Here is a 13,976-nt window from a genome sequence, read left to right as displayed (position 1 = left end):
AATACTGTATTTAAAAGACACCCCTAACAACACATTCGTATATAAAAGCTTAAAACTTAATATTTTTTGTTTTCTGAGAACTGAGAATCCAGTGTATGCCCAATCATTCTAATATATATCAGAAAAGTGCCAAACTTTAGACAAACCTGTTAAAATGTTGAGAAAAATATAGATTTTAAGGTATGAGTCGGTGGGTTCCTCAGTTTCTCAAATTATTCTTTTATTTCTTTCTGACAAAATATATGTTTTTCAAAATATAGAAACTTTTTTTATTCAAAAGTGAACATAACCAGTTATAGAAGTATAACAAAAAAAAACACACATAAAACTGATGAGTTATAAAACTTTGCTATTGTGAAGACATTATTCCAAAGTTACTACATCTACAGGCTGAAATCCTTTAAAAACACACTTGTAAATTAATCTATAATTTCTTTTTACAAAGAAAAAAGGTGCACTTTAACTCAAAGAAATAATCCACAAAAACCTGGACCGACATCCTGATTATCTTATTTTTTAATTACCCGAAAGTAAATGGAGGTAGTTTCATTTAAATGTGCAGCAACATCTGTGTATAATATGAAGCATGTGCACACATCACAGCATGGTGATTTCACTGGGTGGCAGAGTAAGCCTCTTTTCTCTCACAGACATCATGTTTTCTACCTGCATGGCAATAATTCGACACAGCTCCAGGCCCTGCGGAGAAAAACAGTCAGTCATAAAGCACCAAGAATCAAAAACAACAATTAACCCAATCAGCTGCTTGAAACTATACCTGTTCCAGTTGCAGCTGAATGACTCGCTGTGTATTAATGTCCCCTAAAGTAAGGTCAACGTATGGATAACTGGTTCCAGCAGTGGGCGTTTGGGTGCGGCTAGACTGCACTTCCACAAGGGGGACCACTGCCATCAGCTCCTGCAGCACAGAAGTCAGATTTTAGAGCGCTCCAGAGAAAAGTTCTTCTTCATCTATCTATATGTGTCGCTTTGTGTCGTGTGCAGTTCTTACATGTGTATTTTTGTGCAGGAAGTGGAGACCCCTGGCATTGACAGCAAGAATGCAAGGAGCATAGAAGGTGGTGGAGCTGCTGCTGTGGATGTAGAAGAAGGAGGAACCAAACATGGGGAAGACACTTACCAGACCTGTATGCACACAGACAGCACATGACAAAGGGGAACAAAGACATGAATATTGTCTTACATACATTATGATAAAATGTGATAAATATGTCTTGGTTTATAAGAAAACACAACAGGAAGACAACAAAAAAATAGAAAAGGTTGAGATGAGTTTGGGAATCTTCAGGGATTTAGGATAACTTATCAGGAAGTATGCATTACTGATTATTTTCAAAAAGGCAGATAGGCCTACAAAATAAAAGCAAATGCAGAACATCAGATTATACAGTTCAGGATACATAAAAACGCACTCTTTTGCAGAAATGTCGTAAATCACCCTCAGTGGAGGGTTAAATATAAATTAATAAATATAATTAAGATTACTATATAACCTCTATATTCTGTATTCAAACTCAAACTTTGAGCAGGATGCACCAAAAATACCCCAAATTTCATAGCTGGTCATAACTTGCTGAATACGACAGCTTGCTGTTGGGTTTTGGATTATTGTCCCGCTGCATAACTGAAGGAATAAGCACAGGATATCCTGGTAATAATCATGGTTTTCCAAATTATCATGTGGTCCACTCCTGAAGGAGCAAAGCGATTATAGATCATCACACAACCACTACCGTGTTTGACTGTTTGATATACCCTTTTCTTACGTGATTTACATTAGATTTAACAAGATACATGCAGCTTAAAAAAAGTCTACCCTTATCTCATTAGTCCACATAATGGTTTCCCAAAGGTCAAAGAGGTCAATATAAGAATTTTTTTTGAAATTTAAGTAAGATCTTTTTGTCTTTTTAGAGGGGTAAGCAGTCTTTTATACATTTGAACTTCACAGATAAGTGAGAACGGTAGTGTTTTGAATGCTGTTCTTTAGGTCCTAAAGTCAGTTTTAAAGGTGGTAGCCCCTAGAAGAGTTAAATACTGTTCCATGTTTTGTCCATTTGTGGAAAGTGGCTGTTATTTTGGTTTGCTGGAGTGCCATAGCTAACTTCATGGTCCCACACAGGTTCTATGCAAGTCATTTCTTCACTCTCCATATGGAGGACCTAGAGAGTCACTGAAAAGAAAACCAGTCTTCTCAAATGTAACATTTATATCAGGCAATCTGAAATCAAATTTGAAAAGTATTTTTATAATTGCACACTTTAAATTGAACTATAAAATTTTAGAATAGAAAATACCTTTATTGTCCCACAATGGGGAAATTGTGGTTTTATTATATATTTATCAATCCATTTTAAATATAGCAAGTTGAAAATGGATTTTCAAATCCATCCATCCATCTATCTTTTCCCACTTATTCCTTCAGCATCGAGGTGGGTCTATCTCTGGCAGTCTATGGATGAGAGGCGGGTACATCCTGTACAGGTCGCCAGTCTGTTGCAGGGCAACAAAGAGACATACAACCATGCAGACACACACTCTTGCTTAAGGACAATTTACAGTTGCCAATTAGTGTAATATAACGTAAATTAATTTTCAATGTAAAATGTATAATTAGAAAATTCTTTTAAATTGGGTTTTATTTTTATTGATGTAAATGTTAATTTGAAATGGCTTGTTTTCTTTTTTAGTGACTCTCTAGGTCCTCCATATCCCAAGGGCTTCAAGTTCAGATACATATATATAAAGTATATGAAAACCTTTCTCTTTTTTTTTTTTTTTTGGGTAGGGATCATACCAAGAAACTGTGCCCTGGCCTGGTGCGGACTCAAAGGCTGTACTAGCTGCATATGTTGCGTTGCCAAGGTAACCCACTGCTGTGGAGGTTGCTTTTTGAAGAGAGGTGCGGCGATGTACTCCGATAGCTCGTGTCTTGAGGAGAGAGGAAGGAGAAAATAGCTTCAGATAAACAGAGGTCTGCTTCACTCTGTGATTTTCAACACTCTCCAAAGTTGTTTCACACAACTCAGTGAGCCGATCTGCTCGCTGCTTTGCTCTGTGTCAGGCAGTGATAAAAAAGAGGGCGTAATAGGAACAGACATCCCATTAAAGCACAACACAGTAACTGTCCCTAAAATCCTGCAAGTGCAGTAACGTCTGAATCTTTGGCTTAGATATTTCTCACAAACACAAGGAGAAATTCCACATTCAGCGGGTAGAAAGGCTAGGTGAAGGGGCTAAATGGGGGTTAAAACGTACAGAACCACAGATTTCTATTAGTCTACTTCACAAAATAAAAATTTTTAAGTTTATGGTTCAAATAGACAAAATGTAAACATTTTCAATAGGTGACTCTGTGATCCACATATAATGATACATTACCTTTCTGCATTGTCCTACATATTTAGGCCCGAGCAGCGAAAGCGCTGCAAAGGCCTATTGTAATTGTTTTGTTTATTATTTGTCTTGTTGCTTGAATCCCTTAGCAACCATAGAAAGCTACACAAATTAAATATAAAGAGAACTTATGGGATATTTGGAATTAAGTCTTTTGCTCAAGTTTCCTTACATGCTGGGGGTATAGATGATGTCCTTGGCTCTATGCTGCAAAGCAGCCAGCTTGGAGATTTGGTGAAACTGTTGATCACTCACTTTTCCATGTGAGAGAATATTAAGCAGACCTTTACGGTAGTCTGGAAGGATCTAAAAATAAAAATAAAGTTCACCTGAGTTACATGCCAACATGGAAAAACATAATAAAGTGTGTACAGTCATTTTCTTTAATACCTGGTTATACTGCATGGCGACACAGAGCTCATTCTCAAACCTCAGCGGCTGAGTCCAGACAACTCGCCGGAACCAGAGACTGTAGCCGGAGTCGATTGACTCTGCCTCTGTGGCTACATCCAGGATGTACTCATTCTTGTTCAAAGGACGCACATTTTGACCTGAATGAATGAAGTTACACAGAAATCCGGTTGTTATTTCATCAATTTATAGGCATTTACTTCAGGAGGTGTTTTAGTTTGAATTTAGTTCCAGTCCAATGACCAGTAAAAGCAGCAACAGATGAACTCTAAAATATAACAAGCACAACAGCATAGTCCATCTGCGGTTCAACAAGCTGACGGTTTGCTTTGTAAATAAAAGATAAAAACAGAGGAGAAAACATTTTACATTCAAACTGACCTTTAGAGAATGAGATTAGCTCAGAAAGTGAAGAATAAGAATTTGTCTGGTTAATTTTCTGTTTGGTCTGGCAAAGATGAGCATTTGGCTCACCATGAGAAATAAAATGAAGGAGGCAGGTTCAGTAGATGTCGAACTGATGTTTAGAGGCCTGGTGGCGGCACGTATTAGGACAGAGTTTGCATATTATAGAATGGTGTCAGACCTGAATGAGTTTATTTCTATTTGGGGAGGTGGAGACATTTGATGTCGTGTTAATAATGAAATGCTTATTATCAGTTTTGGAGAAGGTGGATTTACGTCTAATTTTTTTTTTCTTTGGGTTGTTGTATATGAGTATATGTGTGTAATTTATTGTAATTGAAACATTGGACCAATAAAGAGAGTCCATGGTATCTGTCTGTCTGTCTGTCTATCTATCTATTGTAATATGTTTATGTAGAGTATCTAAAGATATGAAGGACACAAAAATTCTTATATATATAAATGCTTTACAAATAAAGGTGGTATGGGATATAATATATCTGAGATGCTTTTTATTAGTTTTACATTATTGTTGTATATTCTGTTGAGTATGTCTTACTCTTATTTCTGCTGTTATTTTGAATTAAGATCATTATCAGAAAACAAAAGAACATCTTTCTGGGGATAGGAATATTTTGGGATTAGCTATATTTGTTATAAAGAAAACAAAACTGTACATACCTTTGTTGGTGACCAAAAATATGGCATATTCTTCAATGGCTTCTAGTGTGTGTAACCCCATCTCATAGCACAACTCCTCTATCACCTCCAATGCAACCTCAAAAGCAAATCCAACAGAGCCATCAGAGATGGATCAGCCAATCACAGCCTCTCTACACCAATGCATCCCACTGATCACCAACTGCTGGGTACTTACAGTACAAGTTTTTATTTTCACATGGCGCTCAATGCCTCCAGGAAAGAGAAACAGCTGCCGTTTAGAGCTGCGTCCTGCCTAAGGAAAGACAGCAAAGCATTCACATGGCAAAAGTAAGTATACATTTAATTCAAGTGAGTTCAATTAATTCCAATTCAAATTTAACAATACTTTATTAATCTCATAGGGAAATTAGACGCTGCAGTAACTCATGGGCAGTTCTTCACCGAGTCCTGAATGCTCTAAAGGTCTGTGTATTTAAATCTAAATTTTATATGAACTAATAAAATCAAAAAAAGACTAAATAAAAATTTTCTTTGTCTTTCTTTCTTTAAAATTGTCTTCATGCTTCTTTGGCTGCCTATTAAACCTTTGAGATCATAATCGGTTTTGGCAAACTGCAGTTAAATAAAAGTTGATTTGTGTGATATTATTCTTTCACAAAATCCCTAACAAACAACCCAATCTACCTATGTGTTTTCTTGAAATGAACACTAATTGGTTTCTATATCGGATTTAAAATTATAAATATAAATAAATTGAAAACCTTTGTTAAAATTGAATCTTCAATGTACTGTCCAACAGAAGAGACAGAGTATCCAAAGTTAGTACTAAGTAACAAAAACCCTTCCTTAACATATTTTAGCCCAAATAGAAGTAAAAGAGTAGAAATACAAGAAATTACTTAAGCAAGACCTAAAAATGTTTTTTGTCATAAGGCTATATTCGGATCTGAGTAACTGGTAATAACATTTTATTTAAAAAAATATAAATTTATATGATTACATGACTAATGATTAACACCTCTTAGCAGAAACTGGAAAAACTGTATTTATGTGCCTCTGAAGGTCCAGATCAAAGTGTTTCTTGTGCATTTTGGTATTTTACAGAAAAAGTAGCTCGAATAAAATCACATTGCAAAATAACCAAAGGCAAAAGAAAGAACTTTGATCTGGACCTTAAGAGGCACATAAAGGCAGTGACAAATATGGCCCTCAATCACCTAAAGAACATATCCGGAATTAAAGGACAAGTGACTTCATATGATCAGATAACTGATAACACCTTAGCAGGATCTTGAAAATCTAATACATGTTTTCATCTTTAGTTGAAGTGATTACTAACAGTGTCTTCACAGGTCTGTTTACAACCAGCCATCTGCAGCTTATCCAGAATGCTGCTGCCTGCGCCCTAAAACTAAGAAAGTGGAACACATTATACCAATTCTTAAGTTCGTACACTGGCTCCCTGTAATCCAGAGGATAAACTTTAAAATATTTCTGTTAGTCTTTATGGCTTATCTCCAAAATATATTACAGCATTGTCAGTGAATCAATCACCCAGACCTCTTAGGTCTTCTGGATCGTCTACTCTGCATACCTAGAACCAGAACCAAACATGGAGAAATAGCTTTTACCTTTTTAAAATAATCTGGACCAAAATCAGAAAAATGTAAAAGTTCAGAAAATCTAAGTTGCTTAAAATTAAGGTAAAAACCTTTTTTGTTTAGGTAGTCCTTGACTCTGTTATGTTGACAATATTGGCTTAAGTTTATGGTACAACTTTATTTACGTGAATTATGATTTTATTATAAATTTTTGATAATAATAATAATATCGCAAAGAATTCATTTTTATTCACTTTGTTCTTTTTTTTCCTTTTGCCATCTTAAATGTTGGAAGATTTTTGTTGCTCACAAGTTCCCAGAAGCTACATTGTCAAGGGCTTATTATTTTGTATTAATAATTTATTATATTTGTTTCTATAACCATTTGATTACTTTAATTATTATTTTATTATTTTCAATACCTAGTTTTATAAATTATAATGTTTTTCTCTCTTACTATCCCATTGAAATGCAGGATCTCTGTGTTTTCTGATTATTTTTAATGAACAGCACGTTGAAATGTGCTTATACATAAACCTGTCTTTTCTAAATGTAAATAATCAAGACAAATATTACAAAACGAGAGCTTACAGTAGTTAATGTTTATGCTAGAACAGGGTAAGATGCTTCCAGTGACAATATCTGCTGTTTACTGTAAATTTAAATGACCTCCAATTGCAGCACCAGGCTCACACAGTACAACAGTGTAAGATTATTGTTAAAGTAGGTCAGTTTCAACACTGAGCCAAGTTACATATGGCCCTGCCCTGTACAGTATAACAGTTACATAGGTTGAAGTGCCAGACTGTTATTTCTGCTCTAATTGGAATTATTCTTCACAATGTAAAACTGGGTTAAAATTGTCAGTGTCAATCATACTTTACTCTATAACCATATGTAACCTGGCTCAGTGTTGAAATGTCTCTTTTAATGTTACATTAACACTGCTTAGGGGCACAGTAACAGAAATGAAGTTTCCATAGCCTGGAGTGACAAAGTCCTCTGACCACCGACAGCAGGCAACACAGATTCAGTGTTTTGCCCAACGGCTCAATGACCGAAATGGACAGAATAGGGATTTAAACCTTGCATCCTGTACACCAACTCAAAGACCTGCTGTTATTGTCAGCATGTCCATTGTAATAGCATCCTGTTTCTAACAAGAATTTCAAGATTTTTCCTAAATTAACAAAAGAACCAACCATCATAGCTTTTATCTCCATGCCGTTGGGTGGAACAATCCGGCCACCATACAGAAACGTCTTCTTCAGATTCTGTTCACACGCTTTAGCTATGCCTAAAGGAAGACAAAAGAAATATTTCCCACTGACTGCAACATTTACAGTGTATTTCCACTTGGTATTAGTGGGCATGGTTTTTACCTTGATACTGTGCTCCTGCACTGCGAGAAGCCTGCTGCAGGAATTTTAGCAGGAAAGGCTTGAAGACCTCAGAGCATCGATGGTAGGCAGTCAGAATGTACAGCAGCCTCCAACCTCTTTGGCAACTATCACTGTGGAGCACAAGCAACCCCAAAGTCACTCAGGATCAGAGAAGCAAAGAGCGATGTACTGGTTGAATACAGCCGGTCAACTTACGGTTTGGAGCTGGTGTTAGAAGTGAGCTGTTTGAGGAGCTGGCAGTAGGCTTCATCCCTCATCAAGGCAAAATCTCTAATGAGCTGAGGGGAGCATAACATAGAACACCACAAGACTTTAGCTGGAGTTTACTCCTTTAAAATAATGATTTAATACAATATAAATTTTTATTCTGTAACAAAATGGTATAAGTGAAACTACCAAAAAGGTGGAAGACTCTTTTTTTTAATGCCTGCTCCCTTAGTTACAAACAAAAAGCCTTTATAATCAGTTTTCTCAATTCTTTCAGTTTTCACATTAGCAAATGTTATAACAAGGGCCTTACAAAAAATCTCATGCAGATGTTAGACATAATTGTTCATAAGTGCTGTAGACAAACTGCTGTATCCTAAATGCCCAAAGGAGCATTGTTGCATATTCTTTTTCACAGCATATTTTCAGACTTTATATGCATTAATGATTCCACGACACTTAGATTTTTTAACAGTCTTTTCATTTTTATAAACAGTCTGTTGTGTTCTATATGCAATAATACACATGCACCTTTTGCATATTTATTTGTATTCTTTATGCTGTTTCTAGTCTAATTTTTTAGTCTGTCCGTCCGTCCGTCCATCCATCCACCCATCCAGGTGACCAGTCCATTGCAGATCACCTATTTAAGTCTTTATTCTGATTATTTTTTGTTTTCATATTTTCTTTTTTTTTTGTAGTACTTGCTTGCTTCTATTTACCTTTCACCTTCCTGATAATACACACACTTTTCCCCACTGTTTTACAATAAAAGATATTTCTTTTTCAATAAACTGACAGTATTATTGAGGTTTTCTTTTACCCTGCAACATCAGATGGATCAGGAAACTGAAAATAAGGATATTTACTTTAAGGAATGTGCTGACCACTTCCTGCTCTGTTGAACCCCTCAATGGAGAATCACCCATGAAGCGCATGATGCCTAGAGATAATACATCAAAACACACACATATAATTATATATATACAGAAATAAAAAAATGGAATAAACACAATTGTTCATAGTACATATTAAATACTTTTAAAGTAAGTAGGTAAGTCGAGATAACTTCTTAAGTGACTCCCATAAAAATAAACCTGAATTATGAAACAGGTTACCGTAATGTAATGTAAGAACTTGAAAACTTACACAGGAAAAGATCAGCTGCTACTCGGTTCATAGCTAGATCTGTGAACTCTATCAGAGACTCAGTGAGAGGGGCCTGCAATAATAAATCAGTTAAAAAGAATTACCTAAACAGCCCATGAAGGAAGCTATTGTTAAATGATGGAAACAACAAGATACCTTGGAGAACTTGATCATTTCAGTGGGCTCCCTGGAATTTCTGTTCTTGCTTTTACTCTTTAGAGAATCTCTAAAGACAGATGTAGACAGATAATGATACATTTAGATTTTAAGAATGTAAAGACCTGGATTATCAGTTAACTTTTAACATTACATTTATGAAAGCTTGCAATTGGCATATTGAACCTTGCATTTACATGCTCATGATTAATCTCTATCTACTTCTAGCATTCCCACATAAATGTACCTGTTACACAAATATCTTCCTTCTCTATTTTCACTGTCTTTTCAAAACCAGTTTGTCGTCAGAGTGTTTTATATGGGCTTCTCTTTTTTCAAACTCTTCACCTAATATGGATCAAGTATTTTACAATCTACTGGTGTGACCTCAACTATTTCCTTTATTTAAATAGCTCAGCAATAGCAATAATGATTTGTGAGATGGAGGTGAACCTCAGTTTAAAATAGAAAACTACCCATGTTAAATTATTCCTCTTTATTACATTTTGCCCTCAAAGAGCCAGCCTGTCTTATAGTATTTCATTTTGGACTTGATAATATGTTTGTAAGGGTTTCTGAACATCCTTTCAGGGTTTTCATTTTGACTTTGGCATGTTTATTTTATTTTTATTTTTTTAAACTAAATTCCTCATCTGTGACTAATTTTGCAATGATGTTCAAAATACCTGACCAGCATTCTGTAAACATCACGGAAAAAAAACATAGATCTAATTTAATTTATTCTACATCTCAAACCAAGCTTAACACTTTCCTCGTAAAGTTTATGGTTAGATTGGCTTAGGTTATCTAGAGTTACCTCTTTATTCAGGGGCACCAAAAAGGGTTGAAAGAGAAGCATTCCAGAGGCCCATGATTGTTGACAAGGGCCCAACAAGAGGCCACTACAATTATGAAACTAAAAAACAATATAACACAATAAACCTACAACAACACATACACACATATACATATATACATACATATATAAATATATATATATATATATATGTTCTAATGTTTTAGTAACACTAAGTCAATTAGTTTATGTAAAATTGTTCAGTCCATCTGCTCTACCTTCATCAGAAAGCAGCAGAGCAGTTAACTCTGTTAACTCTGAAAAACAAATCTGGATGTATTCGTTACATTTTTATTTCAATTAACTAAGCAATAAAGAAAAACATTTAGCACGCTGCTGGAGAGTCAAAGGAACAATGCAGGTATACAATGCAAATGTAGACCATTGCCACATGCTCAAGAGAACCATATCCTGCAAATCTGATTGTATGTTTTTATTGAACTGTCTCTTAATTGCCTTTTGATGACGAGTGTAAATATAAATTACATAATTTTAAACAGAACTGAAAGCGACATACCAAAAGAATGATATCAACAAATTTTTAGAAACACTGATCAATTCCCCTTTAAAAGATAAGAAGAAAGTGTATTTATTTAAAAAGAAATGTAAACAACTACAGTGTTGCTTAACAGCTTTGCTCAGTGTTATAAAAAACACACTGAGTTGATGGTCCCTATAGCTCTGCAGCTCTTCAAAGTAATCCCTGTTGCAGGATTATAAAATGAAAGGATCTGAATTTACATATTCCTTGGTGTATATCGCTCACCCCTGTCCACTCGGTGCCTGTCTGCAGAACTTCTTGGCAAACTCCAGCATATCATATTTACTGTCCTGCAGTGCTCTCTCATCAGGCTCTCCATCAGAGAACCTATCAAGTGAAACTCTCTAAAAGGAGAGATTAAAAGTCAGTTTGTAAGACGTAAAAATAATCAGTGTAAAGTGTGTGTGCCTGTGAAACCTCAATCGTTTGATCTATCTCATGGGCAGCCATCGTAGATGCCACAGCAACAGCAATGGCCGATGATGCAGCAAACTGGTCAGCTCCACCTCGAGGCTCGGCCGTCCGGTCCAGTGGCAATGATAGGAAATCAGGAGGAGCAACGGGGTGGACGCACTCTGTCGGGAAAGTCCCAGAGCGGCCAAACACAGCTCCAAACTTCCAACCTGATGCGCAGATACAAGCAGATAAACAAGGAACCATAAAGTTTCTATTTTCCACTACTCTGTCCTAACTGCATGTTAGATCACCCTTCTGTGAATTGGGCTGTGCTGATAACCAAACACAAGATGATAAAGATACTGCTGTCTGGAGGGAGAACACTGTCTAAAGCTAAGCTTGACACCTTGTTTATCTCACAACCGTGAAACAGTTACTTAGTGTGCCTTGCAAAACTATTCATACTGTACCACATCTTTCCATGTTAAAAACACAAACTTTAAACAAAGAAATGTAAGTTATCTGGATCACGCAGTAGGCTGCACCTCACCCTGAGAACACAATACCCACTGTACAAAAAGTGGATGGTAGAACCAGGCTGGGGCAATGTTTTTCTACTGCATGGGTAGAGAGGCTGGTTTAATTTGATAGGCTAATGGATAGAATCACATACAAGGTAATTATTGAAGAGAAATCTGTAAGGAACTATAGAAAATCTGAGGCAAGGGGGAGGGAATTAAGGGGAGTGGTGGCCTAGTCGTTAGGGCACAGAGCTTGGAATGCTAAGGTTCGCTCCCCAGGCGCCCCACGATGGCAGCCCAATGCACCCCAAGGGGATGGTTTAAATGCAGAGGTAAATGTTTCCAATGTGTGATCAATAAATTGAAATTATAATGTATTCTTATTTATAGGTTTTTTTTCTCGCAGAACAGCCACCCTAAACAAAGTAACAGAGGTACGGTAGATTGCATTAGATCAGAGCATTTTTTCTCAACTCTGATCCTAAAGGGCCTATACTGTCTACCATGTTTTAGTTCACACCTGATTCACATCATTGCATTTTCTCCTAAGCAAGTCACCTAATAATCAATAGGTGTGTTTAATTTCAGCAGCTGTGTCATCCAAGGACCCGGTCTACCTGGACTGGGTCCTTTGAGGGTCGTAAAAATAAGGAGGCCGGAAGGGTTTGGCTATGGATTCAAACAGCTCAAGCCTTCTCCAAATGTCACTGCCCCTCACTCAGGCCGTTTCTCAATACTTCTACTTGTGCGTTCTCATGTGCTTGTGAAACGTCATCAGCCTCAGCCATAGTACTGTTCCAATTCACAAGAACAAAAGACCAAGAACGGACAAAGTCCCCGGATGTTGTTCTCGCCCCTCCCTCGCCCCTCCCTCTGTACCGAGCATGCATTTTTGATTAAGCTTTTAGTTAGAGGGGCTCAGGTTATCCTGGGCTATCTCAATAGTTATGCTGCTATAGGCTTAGACTTCTGGAGGACATAGGGACCACTTTTTTCATAATTCTGCTTCATTCTATCTCTATTCTCCCACTCTGCAGAATTTGTTAGTTTAATCTTTCACGTTATGCTCTCTCTGCTTTTTTTCATAGTCTGTTCCTGTTTGGCTGTGACACCATCCTAGAGAGAAATACCAGCTGTGCTGCTTCCATCAACACCTTTGTTTATAGATGTTCGAGATCTGCCTGTTTTTGAGTGTAGTCCTGTGACTGCGACTGGCTCGATGTGCTATCTTGGCTCGGAGGTCGTCTGAATGGCTGTGTTTCCTGGATGGGCCCCTTTTACACTTGCCTTTTGCATCTCTGCTTCTGTCTCCTTGAACCACAGTCGGCCTCGACAGATGCCCGCTCAAACTGAGCCTGGTTCTGCTGGAGGTTTCTTCTTGTTAAAAGGGATTATTTCCTCTCCACTGTTGCTACAGGCATGTTTAGTGTCAGGGAATGCCCTAGAGTCAATGAATCGATGCAATAAACTGGTTTTCCTTAGATAGAAAACTTTGAAAACAGATCTGGTGAACTGTAAAGTGCCTTGAGATGACATTTGTTGTGAATCAGCACTATATAAATAAACTGAATTGAATTGAGTTGAACTTGCCCATTCTTGTGATTGACAGCTGCCCCAGCACTGTGGCAGCAGCAGCTTCCAGTGAAACGCTAACAGAGCTCAGGGTATTACGTTAAAATATCTCTTTTCTGTTGCCGTTGTTCTATAAAAGTATGTTTTAAGATAATTTGAAGCGAGAACATTTTACTTTAAGCTTCACTATATGGCCCATTTAATGATTTAGTGCGTAATAAAAAAAAAAAAAAGGTCCGATGTTGAGAAGACTGTGGCAACAAGTGGACCTCCAAGGCTAACTGCAGCCAGGGCCAATTTAAGCCTGTCTGCAGCAGCCCTCTCTCGGCATAGCCATGTGTGAAGTACCGCTGGCTTTGTTTTATTTGGCAAAATGTTCATTTGATTTGTGTTTATCTTACTCTTCTAATTATTATCCCCCCACTAAACGAAAAAAGTAAGAATTTATCTTTATCTAGAGACTCTGAATAACAGGAGGAGAAATGCAGCTCCACCTATTGACCCATATTTATGCTGCGTGCTCCTGTTCTCCCAGAGTCCATACTTTCCTGTGTTCTTCTCAAGAACATATTGAGGACACGAGTCCGTTCTCACGTTCTTGTGAATTTAGAAATGGCCTCAGTGTACGCTCTGTCACCTAGCAATTTACTTTTTCCTCTAAACATGGAGCAGCTTGGA

At 37.0% G+C, this 13,976-nt stretch overlaps 1 protein-coding gene across 1 annotated transcript in view; it reads right to left on the bottom strand.

Moving 5' to 3' along the window:
- Positions 1-332: 332 nt before the first annotated feature.
- The window catches only part of myo15ab (myosin XVAb), an 82,524-nt gene continuing 68,880 nt past the window's right edge, over positions 333-13,976 (bottom strand). Inside the window, exons 61-76 of the mRNA XM_038285265.1 lie at positions 11,227-11,432; positions 11,035-11,153; positions 9,413-9,482; positions 9,257-9,329; positions 8,977-9,050; positions 8,096-8,178; positions 7,880-8,010; positions 7,700-7,794; positions 5,111-5,188; positions 4,915-5,011; positions 3,808-3,968; positions 3,590-3,723; positions 2,819-2,952; positions 1,013-1,146; positions 779-919; positions 333-699 (exon numbers count right to left, since the gene is read on the bottom strand). Of these exons, the coding sequence (XP_038141193.1) occupies positions 598-699; positions 779-919; positions 1,013-1,146; positions 2,819-2,952; positions 3,590-3,723; positions 3,808-3,968; positions 4,915-5,011; positions 5,111-5,188; positions 7,700-7,794; positions 7,880-8,010; positions 8,096-8,178; positions 8,977-9,050; positions 9,257-9,329; positions 9,413-9,482; positions 11,035-11,153; positions 11,227-11,432 (1,832 nt within the window). The 3' untranslated portion in view covers positions 333-597. The remainder of the gene's footprint in view (positions 700-778; positions 920-1,012; positions 1,147-2,818; positions 2,953-3,589; positions 3,724-3,807; positions 3,969-4,914; positions 5,012-5,110; positions 5,189-7,699; positions 7,795-7,879; positions 8,011-8,095; positions 8,179-8,976; positions 9,051-9,256; positions 9,330-9,412; positions 9,483-11,034; positions 11,154-11,226; positions 11,433-13,976) is intronic.

Source organism: Cyprinodon tularosa, unplaced genomic scaffold (assembly GCF_016077235.1).
Source record: "Cyprinodon tularosa strain WSP-4 unplaced genomic scaffold, ASM1607723v1 ctg21, whole genome shotgun sequence".
Lineage (NCBI taxonomy): Eukaryota > Metazoa > Chordata > Actinopteri > Cyprinodontiformes > Cyprinodontidae > Cyprinodon > Cyprinodon tularosa.
Note: the sequence above shows the minus strand (reverse complement) of the source record. Positions and strands in the feature narration are given on the sequence as shown.